The 23829-nt window shown below is 38.3% G+C and overlaps 1 protein-coding gene across 5 annotated transcripts in view; it reads left to right on the top strand.

The window, feature by feature from the left end:
• The window catches only part of UBE3A (ubiquitin protein ligase E3A), a 54143-nt gene extending 34501 nt beyond the window's left edge, over positions 1-19642 (top strand). For all 5 annotated transcript variants that reach the window (XM_017818392.1, XM_017818391.1, XM_017818395.1 and 2 more), the window contains 8 exons: positions 796-2051; positions 9674-9818; positions 13487-13692; positions 15774-15938; positions 16812-16967; positions 17061-17134; positions 17617-17760; positions 17997-19642. In XM_017818392.1, the coding sequence (XP_017673881.1) occupies positions 796-2051; positions 9674-9818; positions 13487-13692; positions 15774-15938; positions 16812-16967; positions 17061-17134; positions 17617-17760; positions 17997-18117 (2267 nt within the window). In that variant the 3' untranslated portion in view covers positions 18118-19642. The remainder of the gene's footprint in view (positions 1-795; positions 2052-9673; positions 9819-13486; positions 13693-15773; positions 15939-16811; positions 16968-17060; positions 17135-17616; positions 17761-17996) is intronic.
• The last annotated feature ends 4187 nt before the right edge of the window (positions 19643-23829 follow it).

The raw sequence follows: 23829 nt of genomic DNA, 5'->3' as shown, positions 1-23829 counted from the left end.
AGGAGTTTGGGGAGAGGGAGGACAGATAGGTATTTGGAGCAGATGATGTTTGTAAACCAGCTTGTTCATCTGAATAGCGTGTTGATGAGTATACCCAAGTTGTTTGTCTCAGTGAGGTTTAATGTACAAAGAAATAACCCACATGCCTCACTGTGTGTGTAATTTAGAAGGCAGCATACATTGCTGAGCATACATTGTGGTTTTTGGGAGGATTTTCAGGCACAATTTTAGTATAAAAACAGTTGCAGAAAGCACTAAAAATAAAAATAAGAAATCTTATGTTTCCGTTAACATACAACAAAACAAATTATTGAATCTTTTCTTCAAGATCTGTTTTTAAGGGAGAAAGAATGTGTGAAGTCCATAGACATGCTACATTTGAAAGAAAGAGGTTGATAAAATCTGGTTTGTTTAGTTGAATAATTTATACATTACCTGTGCAGATTTACCAGAAGACTGTATTGTTGCAGTTTAAACCTCTTACTGATTGCTCTTGTTTAGGCAATATAGTACTGTTAACTACCAAATATAGTTAATTGGCTGAAAAACAGTTTCAGCATTGTGCGCATTCTGATTGACAACCATGAATAAAGTATTTTACAAAATCAGTGAATGAAATTGTGATTCTTCATGCTAATAAAATTATAAAGTGTCTGTTTTGAAACTATCCAGCGCTGATACTGTTTTTCCAGTGTTTGTGATATGACACACAGATTTCTTCAGAAGAGCAAATAAGAAATATTTTATCTTTTTAATATTTATCTTAATAAAATTAATAACTTTATCTTTTTATAGATGTGACTTTTCTAACGGAAGACAAGATATATGAAATTCTTGAACTATGTCGAGAAAAAGAGGATTATTCCCCTTTAATCCGGGTGATTGGGAGAGTGTTTTCTAGTGCTGAAGCACTGGTACAGAGTTTCCGAAAAGCCAAGCAGCACACCAAGGAGGAGCTCAAGTCCCTTCAAGGAAAGGATGAAGACAAAGATGAAGATGAAAAGGAAAAAGCTGCCTGTTCGGCTGCAGCTATGGAAGAAGATTCTGGCGCATCGTCGTCTTCGTCATCAAGAATAGGTGATAACACACAGGGAGATAATAACCTCCAAAAACTAGGCCCAGATGAAGTGTCTGTAGATATTGAAGCAGTCAGACGGGTCTATGATAGGTTACTTTCTAATGAAAAAATAGAAACTGCCTTTTTAAATGCACTTGTGTACTTGTCACCTAATGTGGAATGTGACTTGACTTACCATAACGTGTACTCTCGGGATCCTAACTATCTGAATTTGTTTATTATCGTTATGGAGAATGGCAATCTTCATAGCCCAGAATATCTGGAAATGGCTCTACCGTTGTTTTGCAAAGCAATGAGCAAACTACCCCTTGCGGCTCAAGCAAAACTGGTCAGATTGTGGTCGAAGTACAGAGCAGACCAAATTCGGAGAATGATGGAAACATTTCAGCAGCTTATTACCTACAAAGTCATAAGCAACGAGTTCAATAGTCGTAACCTAGTGAATGATGATGATGCTGTTGTTGCTGCTTCAAAGTGCTTGAAAATGGTTTACTATGCAAATGTAGTAGGAGGGGATGTGGATACAGATCATAATGAAGAGGAAGATGAGGAACCCATCCCTGAATCAAGTGAACTAACTCTTCAAGAGCTGTTGGGTGAGGAAAGAAGAAATAAAAAAGGTCCTCGAGTGGACCCACTGGAAACTGAACTTGGTGTTAAAACTATAGATTGCAGAAAACCACTTATCCCTTTTGAAGAATTTATTAATGAACCACTGAATGATGTTCTAGAAATGGACAAGGACTACACTTTCTTCAAAGTAGAAACAGAAAATAAATTCTCATTTATGACCTGTCCCTTCATATTGAATGCTGTTACCAAGAACCTGGGATTGTATTATGACAATAGAATCCGGATGTACAGTGAAAGACGCATAACTGTACTCTACAGCTTAGTTCAAGGACAGCAGCTCAACCCATATTTGCGACTTAAAGTGAGACGTGATCACATCATAGATGATGCGCTTGTCCGGGTAAGTCATACAGCAACATGGAACTTAGGTTTGTTGGTTCTGACTGGTGCAACCTACATGGGCCTTGACTAACTGAAAAGGACTTTGTGTGAGTGGATATATATTGATTTCCTCTAGGAGAATCTCAAATACCTTTACCAGATTGTTTGAATTCTAAGTGTGATGCTGAAGATTTGTATGTTCAGCAGAACTACTACTCAAAGTGGTTGCAGACTTAGATGTTTTAAAGTGTCATATAGTTCTTATTCTCCCTTGTCAGTCTCTGCATTGTTACAGCTCTTAACAGTGAGAGTGACCAGCTTCTGTTTCAATACTTCTTTGTCCTCTGGACTGTCCTGGATCATCTTTTGATAGTAGGGTTTTTCAGATGGAAGTTGGAATTAAAACCTTTCAGTTGTGTACTCTTCTTGTGGACTTCTGAACTTCTAGAAGTAAAGCGTTGTTGCAATTTGGTGCAAATACTGACATGACTGAGAAAGGAGAAATCAGACAATTGAGAAATATACTGTTTTAAGATTAAAGCCTACTCTCTACCAGGTTTTTAATTTAAGAATACTCTTTGCAATTTCACTTCCTATCAGACGTACAGTTGTATCCAGTTATGTTTTGTCCACTGATGTAATGGGAGTTTTTCCTTTACTCTTCAGCTGAGGGATATGTAAATACTGGAAAAAAGGGAGGGACAGTACTACCTCCTAAGGAGAGGATGGGCTAGAAGACCATAAGAGCTAGTTTTAGGGAGATGTTCTTTTTTATGTCAATTACAGCAGACAGAAAGCAGAGCTTCCTCCTTATGCTGATAATTGAAAGGAAAATACATAAATATCAGGAAAGGCATTCTTCCATATACAGCTTGTTGGGAAAGAAGTTGAAATCTTTGGGGACAAAAAAAATGTTTAATGTTGCTTAGAAAGCTGGTGGGCAACATCAACATCATAGTTGCTGCAGCAACTATGTTGCAATCAGGCCGCAGCAGTCACTGCAGTGCACACTTTTGGTCCTTAGGAAATTTAGGAAATTTAAATCAGATTCAGCTCAAACATACTGATTTGAATTGTGATGCACTTGCAGCAGTCCTTGCACAGCCTAGCAGTTTGGAGTTACGTACCTGGGCAGTTGCCATGGATCCTTGTATGACTGTTAATTTAAGCTGCCAGAACATGCTAAATTATGGTGACCTGCCTCTGTCAAAGCCCTGAGGAAAGTAAAAATTTTAAACTGTTTATTCTGGGACAGAAAATTAAAGGAAAACATAAAATTGTTCTAAATTGAAGAAGTCTGAACTGTAGTGGTAATCATCAAGACCAAGTGCAGCCCAGCCATATCTCAGAAGTGGAAAGTAGATTATATTCAGTAAAATGGAGATGAGCGCAGACTCACCATCCTGGCTGGAGAAAGGGTCCCTGTCGTTTCAAACAGATTCTACAAGGTAGCTGTTGTGGGATGTTGCGAACCTGGGGAAAATTGTATCCATAAATGTATGTAGTGGGTACAGAATCCACCTTTTAATTATTGATACGTCTTAACTGATGATAAGGAGTATCAGTGCTCAAAGAACAGATTTTAAATATTCCTCAGGAAATGTTCAGAGTTAAAAAAGAAGTGAATGGAACAATACAATGACGCTGTTGACCATAGTGTGCCTACGTCTCTTTCATTTGTTTCTTTTAATTTTAATATCAAAAAGAATGCAATAGCAATTCATTTCAAGAGCCCAGAGTCTCTTCAAAGAAATTGTAAAGTCCTCTTAAGGGTAAAAAAGATGATGGCGAGGACCTAAAAGATGGAATGGAGAAGTTGAATAGGAAATCCAATTTTCTCAACCTGGTAGCACCTAGCCTTATTATCAGGAAGCAGGCTTAGCATAAGCAAAGGGGCATATTTTTTTCCACACTATACCTTAAAATGGTGAGTGTCTCTGCCCGGAACTTGTAATTGTTCATGAAAGGAAGATCCATCAAAAGCTAATGGACATTAAAGGCATTCTGATGCAACCCGCACACAAACCTCAGGGAGTCCCTACGCTGCAGGTGTGTTGGTGGCTGGAAAAGTATTGCAGGGAAAGTGCTGTTCTACACTGTCCTGCAGTTCCTTCAGCTAGTGCCTGATCTGTTCAAGAATTACATGCTGTTGTTACGGGCACTTTCTGTAACTGGTTGAGAAGTGATTTTAGTAATTTTCACAATTTGTTCCCACTTCCTAATTGGTATGAAATAGGTGTGGAGGAAGCTCTTAGTCTTATGTCTTAAGCTTTAAAGCAGCTGGCTATATTTCTGATGATAGTCAAAGATGGGCACTGAGTGCACCAGACCTGTGTCTTCACAGAACAGTCGGTGCAGACTTTTTTGAGATATACTCAACTCAGTTATATCAAATTACTGATAACTTCCTGATAAAAGCATTTTCAGGAATATTGACTAAAATGAGGTTAAGATGGTCTTATTCATATTTTCCTTATTGATGCTGGATATTTTTCAAACAAATATAACTATCAGCCTTCATAATTTCTTGCAAATGGACTAAGCACTGACCTTTTCACGCTAATTAGTTGAGCTAATTAAGTTATTTCCAAGCTGTTTTTCACCTATTGATACTTAATATTTAAGCTTTTATAATTCAGTATATATATTTTCTCACTTTTTGGACAGCATTAAAGCAAATGCGAGTACTGGTAATTGATTCTTTTTTTTGTTACTATTATTAGTGTTGTACTTCTTTCTTTTAGCAAGAATTTGAAGCAATACCTTTTAAATACTTTTGAAGCAATAACTTGTTTCAAGTTGCTTATTAAGAGACTCTTAGTTCACCCTGAAACACATACATCTAAGGAAAAGATCTCTTTACAGATTCATTGTTCAATTTCTTTTCATGTATGAAACTTGCCTTAGAAACTTATTTTTCCTTTTTTTATTGAAAACTATTTAATGAAACAACATGCTTTCTTTGTATTATATACTTACTCTATGCTTACTTGTATGTATGTTATTCTGAAAAGTCACTTGGGGACAGGAGTGGAACGTTGGAATTTGTAACATCCTAGTCCCCACTTTTTTAAGGAACCCTTACATTTGGGAGTTGGTAGCTCAGTTTGCAATTCTTGAAAGCAGTTAACATGCTTTATTCTGTCTAACAGGTTTAATAGGTTAGCTGTACTCCTGCTGAGTCACAGTACATGCACGTGGTAGTAATGAAAGGAAATATATCCTTAAATCCCTTCTTCTGCCTTTTCATCCCCCAGCAGCTATTTCTTTCATCCCCTTCTTCTGAGTTTATTCTTCCCCCACCCCCATGGCCCATGTTAGATGTGGCTTTATTCTCAGGCAGCAGTAATTTAAAGGGTGTGAGTTATGACACACAAGTTCTGCAAGTGAAAATGTGGTGGATTCCTTCAGCAGAGTCTGGCTTGTACTTGCTTGAAAATTAGAGACTAGCTTTGACAAATTTCACATGTAATGTAGACAGCTAGCAGGCAGCAAGCCTCTCCTGCGTGTAAATGACTGTGACAACTGAAACCAATAGGCAGATTCTCCCATATATTAGCAACCAAGTACTTCATCAGCTTTGATGTTCTTTTAGACTGTCAGTGTTTCTGTGTCCAGATGAAAATGTCAGCACTAGTCTGCCTTGGATGCAGAGTATGTGTGACTGCTGATGTGTTCAAGCTCTGAAGTACAGCTGGAGAGGACACTGTAACTATTGCTTCACATGCCATTTTTTAGAAAAATGTATTGACTGACTTATGCCATGATGTGTCACTGATGTTTTCAAACTTTAATAAGCACTGCTTCTGTCATTTTTGCCATCTAGCATGGAAAATATTCCTGCCACTGCCCTAAAGAGAGCTTTTATGCTACATGGCTAGAACTTGAGGTGGTTTATAATAATTTTCAACCATTTTTAATTGAATAGAAAGTAGTTGAGCTACTATCAGTTTTAAGCAGGTAGGCAAACTCTGGTGTTACATTAAACTTTTAAATGTTATTATATTTCTGCCATTCAGTGAAGATTCCCATAATTCAGGAAAGCACAGTGTTATTCTGTAGGCAAAGTAGAATCACACCATCTCTTAAGTTGTGGTACAGTGTCGTGTTTCAACAAACAAAATACAGATGTTCTTTATGACATGGTCGCTCAGCTTTCAGCTTTTGGATTCACAGATACTCAGTTTTTGATGCTCTTGCTTTAGACCTGCTACACATGTCCTTTTTAGGAAGTCCCTGCAAAATGTAATGATGATTTCAATGACTTGGCCAGTCAAACCATCATGATATAAAACTTTGGTAATTCACACACATAGATTATGTTTATCCAGCAACATCTGTGTTGACAAGATTGAGGTAGCTCTGATTATTATAAACAAGAGGGGAAAAAACAACCAAGAGCCAAATAACTATAACTGAAGGTCATAATTCCTTGCTACAGAAACACTGCTGCAGTTCTGCTAAAATCCAGTGCCTCTGTACTACTGTGTGTAATTGCTGAATTCAGTTTTTCTTGTGAAGCATCAGTGTTGACACAGATGTTCGAAGGAGCAGCTAAACCTACAACTGTCAGTTGAGCAGCTTAGCAACATTGTCCTGCTTATAGAATCTACTTCAAGGAGCATCAGGCTTTGCTCAAAATACTGGCTTTTGGGTAATCCTGTATCTGACTCCCTTGCACACAAGCAGCATGCTGTTCCAATCTGCCTAGCCAACATTTCTCAACTAAGAGTGTTTCCTTCCCCTTTTTTTTAATGCTGTTTTTCTCAGTAAAAAAAAACCTAAAAAAAATCATTGACATTTCTTTAGTTGCACTATATGTATAAATATGAACTGGGTAGAGCCCTTCCCAAATCTTCGTTCGCGAAGCCTAGCCATGATGATGATGATGGTAAATATGAACACTTTCCTAGGTATAAGTGCATTTTCATGACACAAGAGAGTCTTCACACTGTGACAGAGGGTTGCTGTTCCAAAAGAAATGCAGAGGCAACACTTGCTTTCTCAGAACCCATCCAAATTCATAAAACTTGCAGTATACTAAATTACTGGTAGTAAATACTACCAAGCCAATAGGAGAGAAAAAACCAAAGCTTTATTAGTGCTGGTTTTAAGTGGAAGGAATTCAGACAGAACCTGTGTCTCTCCAGCTTGAACACATAACCTGTATTTACAGTTTTAAAATAACTGCTAGTTCTCTGCTTTTAAAAAGTCACAGTTGTACTTGGAACATGACTTAAGTTCCATTGCTATCATAGTCATGAAAATAAATCTTTTACACATCTGTAAGATGCATAATTTTAAGATTTACATAAAAGGCAAGGTGCTAAACTGCACTGTTATGGAAAGCATGGGATGAGAATACCAGTGATAGGGGAATTGCAGCAGAAGTATTGTTGATAAAATACAGTGAATTTCAAAGAATAAATGTTATTTGGTCTCCTTAGGGGCAAAAATATTTTATTGCAAATAATATACAATAGAATACCAAACACGTTAGGTAGTACATAACTAAATTTCTCAGAAAATCTTGTCGTTTACCTGATTGAGATGTAGACTGATCTCACTTGCTCTCATTATTGGGGTCTTCATGGCTTGCCTTCGTGCTTTTTTAACTGAGTTTTATATGCTATGAAGTCAGTACTCCCTCTCTTTCTGAGTCTAGTTTTCAGTACCAGATAGTGCAATTTTTTCTCCACATGCTCCTTTGCATGAGGTGCTGCAAAGTCTTCAAACCCATTATGATAACCACCCTGGCTCTGTCACCCATCCAGCCCTGCTGTGCTGCTTGGAACACGGATGGCTGACTTGGCAGTTAGTAGGAGAAAATGTGTCTTGCTGGTGGTGTAATAATATGACTTGATGGTGTCATTGCTGCCTTTACCTTCTCTGTTCTGTTCCTGTTTTACTTTACACTTCTGTAATAAATTTCTGGGTTGTAAAGAGTGTGTCAGCATGTGTGTGTGCATAAGGTAGGGTAGCGAAATAAAAAGAAATGGTTCAACGTGTTAAGGACACTTGGTAAGTACAGTTTGCACTGGCCCAAATGAGAGGCAAATCTAACCAGTAATATTGTCTTGGTAGAGGAGTGTACAGGTCCATCTGTGCTGTAATTTACTGCTTTTGAGTTTTCTTTGCCACATAGGTATGTTTAGTGTAATTGTGCTGCATAACTTTAACCGCTGCGTTTATGCTTTTAAGCAGCATAATTCTAATCAGCTGCAAAATATTCTTGCTTAACTTTTGATTTACTGAAAGAATACATTTTTGTTGTAAAAAAATGAAAGACCTGGCAATGTACACTCCCAGCCCAGAAGGCCAACTGTACCCTGGGCTGCATAAAAAGCATTGTGACCAGCAGGTCGAGGGAGGTGACTGTCCTCTTCTACCCTGCTCTGGTGAGACCCCACCTGGAGTGCTGCTTCCAGCTCTGGGCCCCCAGCATAAGAATGACATGGGCTTGTTGGAGCAAGTCCAGAGGAGGGACACAAAAATTATCAGAGTGCTGGAGCACCTCACCTTACAGGCTGGGTGTGTTGTGTATGTTCAGCCTAGAGAAGAGAAGGCTCCAGGGAGACTTCATAGCACCTTACAGTACCTAAAGGGGGCTGACAAGAGCTGGAGAGGAATTTTTTATGAGGGCACATAGTGACAGGACAAAGGGGAATGGCTTCAAATGACAGGAGGATAGGTTTAGATTAGATGTTCAGAAGAAATTCTTTACTCTGAGAGTGGTGAGGCGCTGAAACAGGTTGCCCAGAGAAGTTGTGGATGCCCCTTCCCTGGAACTGTTCAAGGCCATGCTAGATGGGGCTTTGAGGAAACTGGTTTACTGGAAAGTGTCCCCACCCATGGCAAGGGAGTTGGAACTAGATGGTCTTTCAGGTCACTTCCAACCTAAACCATTTTGTGATTCTATGACCTGTAATGGCCGTTATCTAGACTTGAAACCCTTTATTATGAAATGTCAGAACTTCTATTTGGCCTTAACTGAACTTCCATTTTCATAGAAGTAGTGCAGTAGATCTATTTAGAGGCACTGAAGAAATAAGAGCAAGAGATTTTTGAGACTTCCTCATAAGGGTTGAGGACAGGGGATCACTTTGACTATAATATTAGTGTCTTTTTTATTTCTGGAATTTTTTTCTCAGCTCTTTGTTTGAGAGATGCAACTACTCATCAAAGGCTTGTTTTCTGTTTTCCACTCTGAAAACATATCTGTGTAATCCCTTCAGAAAACCATTTATTGTCAAACATGTAGATCAGACTGTAGACTCTTTTCGTTGTCAGATGAATTTAATTATCCCAGTAATATATCTTGTTTTCTTCCTGTTTTCTCTGAATTGTGTGCAACACAATGATAACTTATTTAAAATAAGTGCTTAGAAGAATAGAAATAGAGAAGGCTAACAGACTGTGAACCTTAATGAGCTCACAGATCAGATCTGTGGAAAGTTTCTTGCTGCATTAATCCCCAGATTCTAAAACGTGTTTAGAGTAGTTTAGCATTACTTTTGGTTTCTATGTTGTTTTACTGTTTTGATTTATCCTTGCTTTCTTCTTAAGTTTGGAGGGTAGTTTTGACTAAATTCTTCTAGTAAACAGATTTACTAATGAAATATTTCTCTGTTCACTCAATAGCTAGAGATGATTGCCATGGAAAATCCTGCAGACTTGAAGAAGCAATTGTATGTTGAATTTGAAGGAGAGCAAGGGGTAGATGAAGGAGGTGTTTCCAAAGAATTTTTTCAGCTGGTTGTGGAAGAAATCTTCAATCCAGATATTGGTATGTGTTCTAATAATTTACTAATTTAATGGATTGTTCTCACAAAAGGTTTGCCTGGATGATCTTTGAAGGTCCCTTCCAATATGGATTGTTCTGTGTTTATACGTTGCCTTTCTATATCCGCTGCTGCTTCTCTCTGAAGCTCTTCAGATTCACTGGTGATCATGAGAGTATTTGACACACATTGAGGCTCATTGTCATCATCAGTCATCCTCCTAAGGAGGAATGATGAAAGGAGTAACTGTGTGTAGTTAGTAAGAGCTGTCATTGCTTGTTTAGATACAAGTCAGTAGTACAGGGTTTCTTTGGAGGGTTCCTTTGTTGTTCTCTCACCTTTCTCCTCACTTTGCTTTGTGATTAGCTTCTAGAATTAGTAATCAAACCAAAGAGGAAGAGCTTCTGCAATAAAGCAAAAGTAGGACTATGGTGAGTTTTTGAGTTATTTCCTCCCCTTCCTCCAGCTTAATAAATCTGGTAGTCTCAATTCTACAGATCCAAAGTGTGGCCGTAATGTCAAATTTGATTGTAGTTAGTTAAGAACCAAGAGTAATTTGATATACTGGGGCCAAAAATTAACATTTCTATTGTAGCAGTCACATCTCCATCTTACCCTGTTTTCCTTTGCTTCCTGCCCCAGTCTTTTATGCTTGTCTTTATACATGCAAGGACATGCTGCTTTTGGTATGCAGCTTGTCTGCTATTCTGAAAAGATTAAAATGTTATAAAATTATACAAATACTTTGTGTTGGAATAGAAATGAGATCTTCCAGGTTCCTATACTAATTTCATATATTCTATGTGATATATGATGTCACATTGTACTTCCTGTAGTGGCTTCTGTTAAAGAAGCTCAACAGCCATTAGTTGATTTGATTTCATTGGACAGTTTTAAAAACGAAAGCTTGGTTTTGTAGCTTAGAAAATTGACAAAAATACACAGAAATGCATTTTGACCAGGTTAAAGAGGAAGTCCCCAGAGTCAGTAACAGAATATGAACCTTGGCACTTGCCCTTCACCATATGCAAGACAGTTCTTGTAACAAGTGGTACAGAGCCATAGGCAAGTCTTACTCTGAAAACTATTAACTCGGAGAGATTTGGAATCTGAGATAGCAAGCTTACTTGAAATAAATTAAAGTATTGCAAAATAAGGAAGTCTTAGTACTTTGACTGATGAAGTTATCTTTCCAATGCTAAATAAATAGATTTTTAACCCAAGTTTATCTTAACAGAACTTGTATGGGTGCCTGTATTGAAATACTCTTTTTTAATAGTGCTAAAGTCTGCTTCAGCTAAGATCCAGCCAATGTATATATACTTACTGTGTTTGTAGACTAGATGTGCATGCACATTTTAAATTTTACTTCTATATTCAAAATACAAAAAAGTATGTACACTTTTTGTATTCATAGTAACTTGGGGGGTAAGGGGAAAGGACATTTATTGGCTTTTGGCATAAATACGTAAAAGCAGAAAATGTAGCTTGCATTCACAGTCGTCTTTTCTTTGGCACCTATTAATATGCATTGCAGCATAACAGGTTATGTATGCACCATATGTACCAAGTGTGCCTTTTGTTGATTTTTAAACACTTATTTACCTGAGAAAACAAAGGAGATCCTTTAAATGGAATTTAAAATTTCTGTCCTCTAATAGGTAGGTATGGAGTGATGTATATTGTTGTAATAGTTTTTTTTCAAGTGTTTCCATATTAGACTACCTTAAAGTTTTTCTCAGAGGAGGCAGTAACTCAGAAAAAATATTGGATTTATGAGCAACAGTCACTATGGAAAAAGGGAAGAAGTGATAACTTCATATAATATCCCTAGCAACACTATACACTTGTTTTCCTCTTACTGAAGATTCCAGTTTCTTCTGGTGTTTCATTATTATTTTAATGTACTGTAGTATTAATTTTGGTCAGGGAATAAAATATTGTATTTCACATTAAAGTGTTTCCAGATGTGGATCTGAGTAAGCTGTTAATCCTTCGTGATTACACATTTGGTGGATTTGTGTGTTTTGTGTTTTAACAGTTTAACTCTTCTGTCATCTTCCAGAAAGTACAAGTCATATTGCTTTTATATGCCAGTAATCCAGAGGTTACTTCAGTCAGTTCAGAAAATGGAACACAGGATTCTATATAATTCTATATAATGTTTCTCCTATATATGCCTGAGTTGCTTATCTGTTTCTGATTTTCCAGTTACCTTATCTGATGTGTCAGTCTGTTATTTGTGTGCTTCCTGAATAGCTGACCCTGTCCTAGTACCTTACTGAGATAAATAATCAATTTTGGGGAAAAGCCAGAGTCTCTGAATGAGCTTGCAGTTCATATCCTGACATTGAATGAGAAATCAGTCTTTATCTCTTGGCTGAAGGTGACATTTTCAGTCGTTAAGAGTGATTTTGTGGCTCTGTTCGTGTGGCTTAGTAATCAATTTGTACATCTACATAGCTTGTAAATAAGCATATCTTTTACGAGCTGCAAGATAAATCCCTGTGGCAAATGTAGTCGATATTCTTGACCACATGGATCTGACTTTTGTGTGTTGGGAATAAGGAGCCTGGGGAACTTTTTCTTAGGTTCTACCTGGGAATCATGAGACTTAGCTGTACAAGCAACAGGTCACTGGGACTATACTTGTCCAGGGCAGTCTCTCTCTCCCCTTAAGTCTATGGGGTTTGCATTTATCTTGTTTCAGTATCTAGTCAGGTAAGCAATGGATTTAATTGTAGGATTCATTTAAATAATTTATAGCCTGTATACAAACTCTGGTTTCATGAAGAGCTATCTTGTGTCTTGATACAACCAAAAGGGTAAGAGACTCTTTGCCTATCTCTTGTCCGCACAGTCATATCCTCTCCCTGCAACTTCTGTCATGTGCCCGTTCAGGTGTTTGTTGCAGACTTCAGCACTCAGCTCATGAGTTGGGCAGAAATTGGTCACCTGAAATAGTGAGCTGAATGAAGAGAGGGAGACAAAGCAAAATGACTCCCTTTGAACAGTGACAGGCTGTAAAATTGCAGCTCCTCCTGTGGTCCCATGGTCCCTTTTCCCCTCAAGTTCAGATGTATGTAATAGCTGCAGAAACAATGGTCCTTGAAACAAGCAAACAAATCTGTTGGGCATCTAACTCTAAAATCATGAGTGATAGTCAATCCCTGCTCCATCTTCATAGTTTCTAATGCAGTCACAGGGCTGCATCTAGTCCTGTTCATTTGCTGGAACTGGCCTGAAAAAGCCTTTGAGGAAAGGCTGTCACGTTTTAGTAATTGGAATCCTTCGGGATTGTTTCATCCACATGGTTTTTGATTGTGTTCTTTTCTTGCCCTGTTGTATTTGTCAAAGTTACAATCGATGCTGACAATGTGTTACTGGTTCCTCAGAAATGGAGGGGATGAAAGCTTGCACAGGTGCAGCTTCATGGGTGTTGCAGATGTATCACAGGTCTCTTGCATATTTTTAGTGGTGATGTGAGTAACAGTGTTTTGAGCAGCTCCAGTTTACCCTAAGGTAAATAGTTTCTCTTTGCCGTTAAATTCAGTATAATGTTAAGTTTAAACATGTTTTCAAGGCTAATGCAAATGGGTTAATAACGATAAGTTTTACGTGCTGTTTTTATTGAATTGTAACAGATATTGTTCAACTTTTTTTTTTTTAACAGGGATGTTCACATACGATGAATCTACAAAACTCTTCTGGTTTAATCCGTCCTCTTTTGAAACTGAGGGTCAGTTTACTCTGATTGGCATAGTACTGGGTCTGGCTATTTACAACAACTGTATACTGGATGTACATTTTCCCATGGTTGTCTACAGGAAGCTAATGGGCAAAAAAGGAACTTTCCGTGATCTGGCAGACTCTCATCCTGTAAGTTCCTTATGTTCTTTGAGTTTATTAATATATTTTCCATGCAATAACTTAATGTAGATTTAAATTAAACGCAAGATCACTGTCAGAAGTGGAAGTGAAATAACCAGTGACTCATGTGAAGAGTCTATATTTGTTAAAATAAATTCATAAGCAATAAAGCCTCTGGTTTGGAGGAGGCAGAACTGTAAAGTCAACAAATAAAGCTGGGTATCAGTAAAGCTTCATTTTATTTTTTTACTGCATGAATTGCTAAATATCATTAAGCACTATTAAGCATAAACAAATATTAATGGTATCTTCCCAAAGAGACTTCTAAAATTAGGCTTCTTATAGCTATTTGTAGAAGTAGATTTCTAGGAAAAAAATGTCAAAGTAATAGTAGACATGCAAAGGTGTGATGCTCCTATTTTTTGTCTAAAGCAAAAGATAGATGAGGCAGTTAATGAATATCCCTACAGTCTGGGAGCAGTGATCAGCATCCATCTTCCCCACCCCTTCCCAGCTAGCGGCTGTACAAAAGCACTGAGCTGTACGTGAGCTTTGGTAGGTAGAGCATTAAGTGTCTGTGCAGGATGTCTTGGCCGTGCTCCACCTGCAATCAGAGATCACCAGCAGCTTCCCCTCATCTTGGCTGGTGTGAGTTGTTAGTAAGCTTCATTTAATTTCAGATGGTGAGACATTCCCCTTTTATGAGCAGTTATGCAAAATCTTAGGCTATTCAAAGAAGATGAATAATGATACTGTTTAGAAAGAACTAACTTTTCATTTTTGAAAATGAGGCATGTGTGATCAACAAATACATTATCCAGTCTGCTTTGGATGGCTACATACAACAGTGTACCAGATTCAACCAGTTTTTCTGTATAATATTGAGAAATAGATGGTGCCCTGAGTTTTCTTTGATTTTTATTATATACTCAAAAGCTTTTGTGACAGAAAAAGTGGATTTATTTCTACAGAACAAGGCAGTCAGGGCATTTCCTAATCTTTCTCCCGTGCTCTTATGTTTCTCCTCTGACACCTACACTGACTTTTAAAATAATCCTTTTTTAACTCTTTGTATTCTAAAATGAATTAAACACTTCAGAGCTTTTCAAACCAAAATGAAATTCTCAGTAGTCAAGCCTCACAATGTTTTTTCTAATGCTGTACAGCATGAACAATAGGGTTTTCACCAGCCTTCACCACCAACAGTTCCAAGTCCAGTCATTTTCAATGCAAGTTATTTTTAAAGGTCCTGAGGAAGAATCAAAAAGACACAGATAGTGAGAGGTTGAGGCTTACTTTCATTTATTACTTCTTGCACACAGTTGTTGCTTTTACCTTCCCTTTGCATTTTCTAGCTCTGTACATCTGTCTCAGCCAAATAATTGTTCCTTTTCTGCATAGCCTTTGGTTTCCAAGAGAGTCTTGGGCTTTTCCTAAGGCATAGCAGGGAGGAAAGCTGGTTGCTCCTTTGAATAGAGCAAACTCTTCCAGGTAATTTCAGATTCCACTTGGTAAATTCTGACCTAACTTGTGATTTATTTTTTGTTGTTCGTAAATGTCTTCTTATGTTAAAGACTGCCCCATCTGTGTTGCTTCAGGATTACTTCCTATGTGGTTTGCGTTTTAAATCAAGATGTAGGAGATAAAAGCCTGATGCCTGAACTTTATATGATATAAAATACAGCATTTTCTTTGATTTTAACACATAAATGTTCCACTTACTAGTGTAACGTGTTCTGAATGCCAAAAGTAAATACCGTCTCAAAAGAGTTAAGAAGAGGCAATTAATGGCTTTTAAGTTGCAGGTTTGACCATTGCATTTAGGAATATTGCTGGGTACTGATAGGCTCTTTTAAGAGTTATATTCATTGCCATGTTTCTTTTTTATCTTAATATCTGCTGTTTTTCATTTTTACAAATGCTGAGCTTAATAAACCATTGTTTGGACTGCCATGGGAGATTTCAGGTGACTTGTGTCACAGAATATAACAACCCTTTTTTGAGGCAGGTGATTTCATGTCCTCTGGTATTACTTGGTGAAATCTATTGAAGCTCATTTTTTGACAGAGTTGTATTTCTTATTCTGTTAGGTTCTTTACCAGAGCTTGAGAGACTTGCTAGAGTATGAAGGAAGTGTGGAAGATGATATGATGATAACATTTCAAATATCTCACACGGATCTCTTTGGCAATCCGATGATGCATGATTTAAAGGAAAACGGTGATAAAATTCCTATTACAAATGAAAACAGAAAGGTACGCACAACTTTTTAAGCAGAATCTGTCATCATGGTCGTGGGTCATGGCTAGGCTTCGCAAACGAAGATTTGGGAAGGGCTTTGCCCACGTTTGTTACAAGCGCGCTGGTAAGATGTCGCTACAGGGCTTTGCAAATGTGGGTAAGGCCTTCGAGCCTGCGCAGTGGATTTTTTAGGTGAGATGCAGTATGCGCAGAACTGAACCCACCCTTTAACCCAAAGGTTCATCTGCTGGGGCCAAGCGAGCTTGGACGGTGGCAGCAAGGTCCTCAGGATGTAGGTTTAATTACAGTGACTTTCTCTTAGATGGATGGCCTTACAGGGCTAATCGAGCTCCCTCTGCCCAGGTTTAGAGTTGTCCTCTTCTGTGTGCTCCGAGGCTACACCTCTCATCTCCCACGAGGGCACAGTCCGCGCCAGTGAAGCTCCTCCTCTCTCTCTCCTTTCCGCGCCTGGGGCTGGGCCCGAGCGCCGCGCCGTGTGCCTACGTGCCAGGCCAGGGGCCGCGAAACAGAATCTGTAGTTCTTAGATATGCTTACTATATGTAGAATTATGTAGTACTCTATAAAGGTTTGGTCTCACTTATAATGTAAATTTAAAAGCCTTTTAAAATTGGCATACCACAGGGTAATTGTGAATGGAAAAGGCTCCTCTTAAAGAAAGCATCGATACATGCATGTGTAGCTTCTGGGTGTGGTGTTCGGCCTGTTTGAGCAACATTGAGACTCATTCTTTATTGTTGCTGAATAAAAGCTGAGCCCAGATAATCCATGTAGAATTATAGAATTACACATATTTTGAGGTCTTGTATTTTTGGGAGGTACTTCAAGTGGCATGTGTTGAAGCACTAAGGGATTTATTTCTTTGCAGGAATTTGTCAATCTGTACGCTGACTACATACTCAATAAGTCGGTAGAAAAGCAGTTCAAGGCCTTTCGGAGAGGATTCCACATGGTGACCAATGAATCTCCTTTGAAATATTTATTTAGACCAGAGGAAATTGAATTACTTATTTGTGGAAGTAGGGTAAGAATTCTGAATGTACACCAGAGAGTGGAGCTTTTTTTGATCCTAAATATATAATTAGTGGTCATCTTTAAAAATATCATCTTCTTACAGAATTTAGATTTTCAAGCACTAGAAGAAACCACAGAGTATGATGGTGGCTATACAAGAGACTCTCTTATTATTAGGTAATTTTTTTCTAATTTTTAAAGATAAAAAAGCACTTTATCTGCCTGTGTCTTAATAATGAATTTAATATTGTAATTTTTGGTATTTTTCTAGTACTGGAGATGCAAATGTCTTATGTATAATTTCACTTTACTCAAGTATTGTTATTAGAAAAGAGGAGATGATATAAGCATTGTTGAATCAGTATTTCCTTAGGAAATAGGAATAATAAAATAAAATAAGAATATCTGCAGAACACTTCCTAGCTAAGTTAATGTTTTAAAGACAGTTAAACTGCGGTGTTTGGATAATATTTCTGATTTCTACTTCTGAATCTCATTGATTGGTAAATACATTCTGTTAGTTTTGGTTTATGAATACAACTTGTAAACTTGATGTTAAGCCTAATTAGAATTACTACACCTTCAAAGCTCAATTACTTTTTTCATTTATACCAAAGAAAATTTATAGTTTACTTACTTTTTGATTTCTTCCTTGGTAGGGAATTCTGGGAAATAGTCCATTCATTTACGGATGAACAGAAAAGACTATTCTTGCAGTTTACAACAGGCACAGACAGAGCCCCTGTGGGAGGACTTGGAAAGTTAAAGATGATCATAGCCAAAAATGGCCCAGATACAGAGAGGTAAATAAAAAGAAAAAAAAATCTACATTTTTTGTGTTTGTTCATAAATGGAAGGGAATTCTGTGCTTTTAAGTTATTAACCTAGTTAAATCTGAAAGTTGAATCTATAAGAAGAGTAAATTTCCTTTAAATGTATTATTTTGTACTTGTGAAATAGCGATGTATTTCTTTTGCATGTACTGCATGTTCCCAGATCTGAATTAGTATCTTGTTTGTTTGTTTTTGTTTTCCCCCAGGTTACCTACATCTCACACATGCTTTAATGTACTTTTGCTTCCGGAGTACTCAAGCAAAGAAAAGCTTAAAGAAAGATTATTGAAGGCCATCACGTATGCCAAAGGATTTGGCATGCTGTAATAAATATAACAAAAGGGATTAAAAAATGATGGTGATGATGTCCCTGTCCAAAAAGGCCATAAGATAGTGAGCTACAGTAGTCACCTGTGTTTGTGCCTCCCTTCTTTACTGGGGACATTGGGCTGGAACAGCAGATTTCAGCTGCTTATATGAACAAAATCTTTATTTTTTCTTTTAGCGTGAAAGTGTTACATATTCTTTCACTTGTATGTACAGAGAGGTTTTCCTGAATATTTATTTTAAGGGTTAAATCACTTTTGCTTGTGTTTATTACTGCTTGAAGTTGAGCCTTTTTGAGTATTTACAAGAAAACAAACTGTACTCTCCCAAGGAAAATATTGCCATCATTTGTAGACCATGTAACCTTCAAGTATGTGCTATATTTTTGTCCCTGTATCTAATCAAATCAAGAACTGTACTTTTTGAGAAGTTTGCTTTTGAAACTTGAAGTCTTGGAAAACAGTGTGATGCAATTACTGCTGTTCTAGCCCCCAAAGAGTTTCTGTGCAAAATCTTAAGAATCAATAAAGATGGAAGGGAGAACTTGGAATGTTAAATTGCAGCCTTGAGAACTTTACTTTAGTCACAGCACAACAATTAAAATTCATTTCACTATATGTTGTCTTCACATGTCTTGTAATAAACTGTGTTTTTAATTAGGAAACATTTCTTAGCATATGAAAGGATAGAAATTTTAGTTACTTTTTTAAAAAAAGAAGTTTACTGGGGAAAGTGCATTTTCAATGAACAGCTTTAGAGTAGGGAGTGAAGTGTCTCAAAAAAAAGATAGGAAGTTTTTGCTATATTATAAAAAAAGCATGTGGAAGTGCACTTAAAATGAAGTTTTATTCTTAATTGCCTATTATGTTGACATTTTAAATAGACAATCCAAAGTCTTCCCTACATGTTATGTCATCATCATTTATTTAATGAATCATTTTTCCTACCTATCAAGGCACATGATCAGTGTTGCGCCATAATCTAAAGGGATGGCTACTGTATTTTAATCTCATCTAACAATAAGCAAAATTGAACAATATTAAACATGAGGCCTACTTCATGTTGTACACTTCCAACCATTAAACTGTTAGAAAGTAAGTACTAAGGTTATGTTCATCTACTACATAAAGTATTCAGTAGGTTTTTAATTTAACTCTACAAATCATATCAGAAATAAATCCTTTACCTTTCGTAGTCTGTGTTTAATGTTAATTTCTCCTGTTGCAATATACGATGAAGGGATTATGCATTTTTAAGTGGCGACATAACTGGCATATCTCTTTTGCAATACAAGCTGCAGCGGGTGTGCAGAGCTGAGCTTGTGCCTTGACAATTGCTATAACTGGCTACTACCGATCAAACCCGTGACTGTGTGGAATTGGCATTAAGAGGCATAGTTTTGAAATCATTGCAGAAAGAAAAGATGTCTTTCAGGACTATTTTAATAAATTCTTTCTAGTAATAGAAACAGACAACTGTTATGTAACTATGATGCTGAATAAAACAATGACCTTTTTTCACCACGGTTCAGTGAAAAAGAAAACAAGTGACTTCCTTACTTTGATAAATTGGATATTAAATTATTTGATTAGAAAATGTTCTAGTATGGCATAATTTGAGGGTTGCAGGTACAGAAACTCCAGAAGCGAACTGTAGTGATGTGGGGTCCAGCCATGTTCCCCTGTCAAATCTAAGCCAATGCCAGATGGCCTGGACGTGGGGACTGAAACTTGTTGGGGAGGGCGAGGTGCTGTCTGTCTTCTGGCCTTTGATCTCAAGGTGGACCTTAGGACATACCTTCTTGAATGTCCACCTTGTTGCATGTCCCTGAAGAGGAAAACACAACATATCCTACCTCTCAGTAGTGTGGCTGACAACAGATCTTTGCTGAGCCCTTCAGGTCTGGAGCATCTTTTGCTGTAGGTGGTGAGAACAAGATTTGCCGAGTGCCTTGAGGTGCTTCGTTACAAGTATGAGAACATCTTGATACTGCTGTGTGGTATGTACTGCATCAACAGTCCAATACTGTAAGCTGTATCCCTACAACTTGTTTTATTCTGATGTGGGTATGCCCAGCTGACAGGTATACATGATTCATGTTGGGGTTCTTTATGTGGGTCTAAAAGCTATGCAGATAGCATAATTGGATAGTGACACAAAGCCTTCTAATTGAGGTGTTGACATTGTAAATATGCTTTTTCTGTTTTCCTTTAGCATTAAGATTAAAATAGTACATAATTGTATTGGCCTTTAAAAGCATAAGCTGTTTGTCAAGGAGTCATTTTCAGGTAAGATATAAATACTTCATATTTGGCTGATTTCTCATTTAAATATATACTGCCTCCCCCAAAATACCACTAAGGAGATAGTTTCGATATCTCCTTAGTGGTGTTATAAATGTCCAGCAGCAGCAGTTGATAAAGTTTAAAATAAGTAAGTCTTGAAGTCTTGTAGCTGCAGGCTGCATTCCTGCCCTGCAGAAGTACCAGTCAGCCTTCTGTTGCTTGAAAGTGAACATGACATTTTAAGTTTTTAGGGGTTTGATTTTTTTTGGGGGGGGGAGGGGTGGCGGCTCTAGGCACACACAAAATGTCTTGCATCCTCACTTAGTCCTTCAACAGCATTTAGCATATTTTAGGTATACAAAGCTTACCTTGGAAACTTAAGTGTACTTATGTGTCGCTGAAATAACTCTCGTGAGACAGAAGATTCCTCTTCCAAGGGAGGAGTCTGATGCCAGTGTGCCGGTGCTCTCTCCACAGGGTGTCCTTAATACGTTAACAAGAAAACGTGTTGGATGTCTCAGCATTGCCTCATTTGACATGAGAAATGCCTCTTCAAGTATCTCCTTCTGCACCCTAATAGAAAGCTTTTGCTTCTTGCTAAAAAGATTTCCAGAATGACCGTCAGGAGTGAGCACAGTTCAGTTAACTAAGGAACAGCATTTTGTGAATTTCTGACTTCGCTTGTCTTCCATTTGGCAGGCAGCAGCCTGAGACGGGACTGTGGCAGCCAAGGGGACCCCTCCAACCCTGCAATTTGAGGAAAGCTGATGCTGGAACAGGCTGGCAATAGGCCCAGGGCTCCAAGCAACTCTGTTTCAGCAGTCAGTCTGTGCCTCTCACCCAACAGTGGGTTTCGCTGCTGAAGCAGGAGCTTCATACCACATACAATAACACTCAGGTGTGATGGACCTGGTGGGCTGAGCCTCCAGGTAGCCTGCAGTGTGGGCTACCCAGATGCTTTCCTGGGTTTCTGCTCTGTGGAGCAGGGAGTTGGACACAGGTTTCCACACTGCTGATGTTCTGCAAGAGGACAACCCCCACATCATCAGCTTTAAGGTGTTTCTCTGGCACTGTTGTAGCCAGTTACCTGCAGGTAAATTTTTAATCTCACTAGAGGATTAAAAATTTCCTGGTTGCCTCAAGAATTTTCAGGATGAAGATGTTTCAGTTGGATGGAATGTTGAGTTGTGCCTTATTTATTCTGCAGAAAAACTCCAGTGTTTCAGCATGCAAGATGGAGCAGGAATTTCTTCTAAGTTTAGCTATGCAAAATCAAGCCTTTCCTGACAAGAGTCAAGTTTATTATGTTTAATCTCAATCACAAGGGTCTGTGAGGTTACCTACACTTCTTGTTTATACTTAAAAGTTTAATTAAAGTTGTCACCAAATTTGTAAGACCATCAAGGACTTAATTTTATTTTAAAATTTAGTTTTGTAGCATATCATGGAAGGGATGCTGCTTTGGAAATAAGAGTTAATACTGGCATTTGTCTTTAGACAGGTCACTTCTCACCCAGAAAACCCATGAAATAATGTCATTGTATTTTTCTCTAGTGCTGCATCTAAAGGTGTCTTCAGCTGTTGATTTGTTTTATTTTTCATTAACAAAATTAAAATGTGTGTGTGAAGGGGGTTTTAGTTGCAGATGTGCATCTTTCCAATATGCAAGTATAGTTTTGTTCTGTTCTGCAGTAGGCTACATCAAGAAAGTGATCCTGATATATAATTGAAGTTTACCTACTGTGCTTGTGTTTATGGATGTCTTTTGCTCAGTATTATATCCTGCTTTGGGATTTCTGTGTGGGGAAGTGTCTAAGAGTCAAGGACATTGGAGGTGCAAGTAGAATGATGCGAATCATCATTCTATTTTAGGACAATAAAGTAGCATTAGGAACTGCTTATGTTATCTTGCTGCATAGGTTTGTGCAGAGTTTTGAGATTAAAAGAGTGAGAGCAGAGCTGGCTCTGAAAGTCAGACAGCGATTGCTGGAGTTAGGCTTCTGCCTTTGGAAGGACATGCAGCACAGCTCAGCTATAAACAACTGTGTGTGCAGGGATGCTGCTGCTTCTATGGCCTTGTCTCGCAGCTTGTACTGAGCAATGTCAGGTGAAGGTAAAAACTGCAGCAGCCTGAAGATTTGTGACTGAACTATTGTCATGTGCAAAGCTGACATGAAGCCTTTTTTAACTTTGCCGAAAGCTCTGGTGTATCTGCTGTGCCAGTGGGTTCGTGTACAGAGAAAATCCCTCAAATCTACCTCCCCACGGCATTCTTCTGCTTCCAGACCTGTATAGTACAGCAGTGCAAGCAACGATGCTCAGGAGAAACTGTCTATAACATGGCAGCTAGTTGAACTTTTCTGTTCCAAGTTTTGAGCTGCCGTACATTGTGTGCCGCTACATTTGATTTAGTTATTTCCCCTTGCAAGCACTCAGTGTTTGAGCAGCAAGGATAAAGATCAGGTGAGCCAATGTTACAAATAAAGGGGGTTTATTTCCTAATGCAACTGATTTTTAACAAAAAATGGGAAATTCGACACAAGCATGTTTCTCCTAAATGAAAAGGAATTTTCAAATTTTCAAAAGAATAATCTCCCTGTGCCATGCACACTGATTTTTAGTTTTCTTTAACTGCCATCTATGCATGAATCCTGTGAATTTTGTAGCAAGTCACCTGAAACAAAGCAGGTGACATTCTGGCCTCACCAATACCAGTACATTCTTTTCGAAGCCCAACACAGACTTACTTCTTTATGAGCATCTGATAAGGATTGCTTATCTTGCATTAGTTCTTTACACCTTGAATCTCTCTGTGGAGGGTCTTTTATTCCCAAACTAAAATCCACAGGAAGATACCCTTTCTAACAAAATTCCTGTGACTGCTTTGGGGCTGCAGCCACCAGGCTCTGCTTTCTGCCCCAGTTGGAACATCCAGCAAACAGCCCAGGTGAGAACATTGCTTCTGCACCGGAGTTGTTCCAGACAGCGTCCTCAGGCCTTTGAGGCAATCCTGCTCCAGACTTGCAGCTTTTTGGACAAACAGTTTTATCATCCAAGCCAGTTTCCTTGCTGGCTTTGACTTTGGAGAAGAGAGGCCTTCTCAGTGTCTCAGGCCTAGGAAAGGTTTCCTGGATTTGGGATTCTGTTTCTGGGACCACCCACTGCAGCTGTTACCACCTTAAGAAGATGTGCTTAGTCCCTTCTTTCTCTTTTGTGCTCTTGGCTTCTCCTGCAGGACAGGGGATGGCCTGGAGCCAGCGCTCTTGGCTGCCACGTGCTGCTGCAGACCAGAAGTGGCAATGGAGGCAGCTGGTGGTGCTGAAGTGGCAGCAGTCGTTTGCCTGCTGCCTCCAAGTGTTCCTGCTGCTGAGCTGTGGGTAGTAAAAATGGGCTCTTTCAGCAGTTTCTTCATAGAATCTGTAAGGTG

This window comes from Lepidothrix coronata, unplaced genomic scaffold (genome assembly GCF_001604755.1).
Source record: "Lepidothrix coronata isolate B3197 unplaced genomic scaffold, Lepidothrix_coronata-1.0 Scaffold68, whole genome shotgun sequence".
Classification (NCBI taxonomy): Eukaryota; Metazoa; Chordata; class Aves; order Passeriformes; family Pipridae; genus Lepidothrix; species Lepidothrix coronata.
Note: the sequence above shows the minus strand (reverse complement) of the source record. Positions and strands in the feature narration are given on the sequence as shown.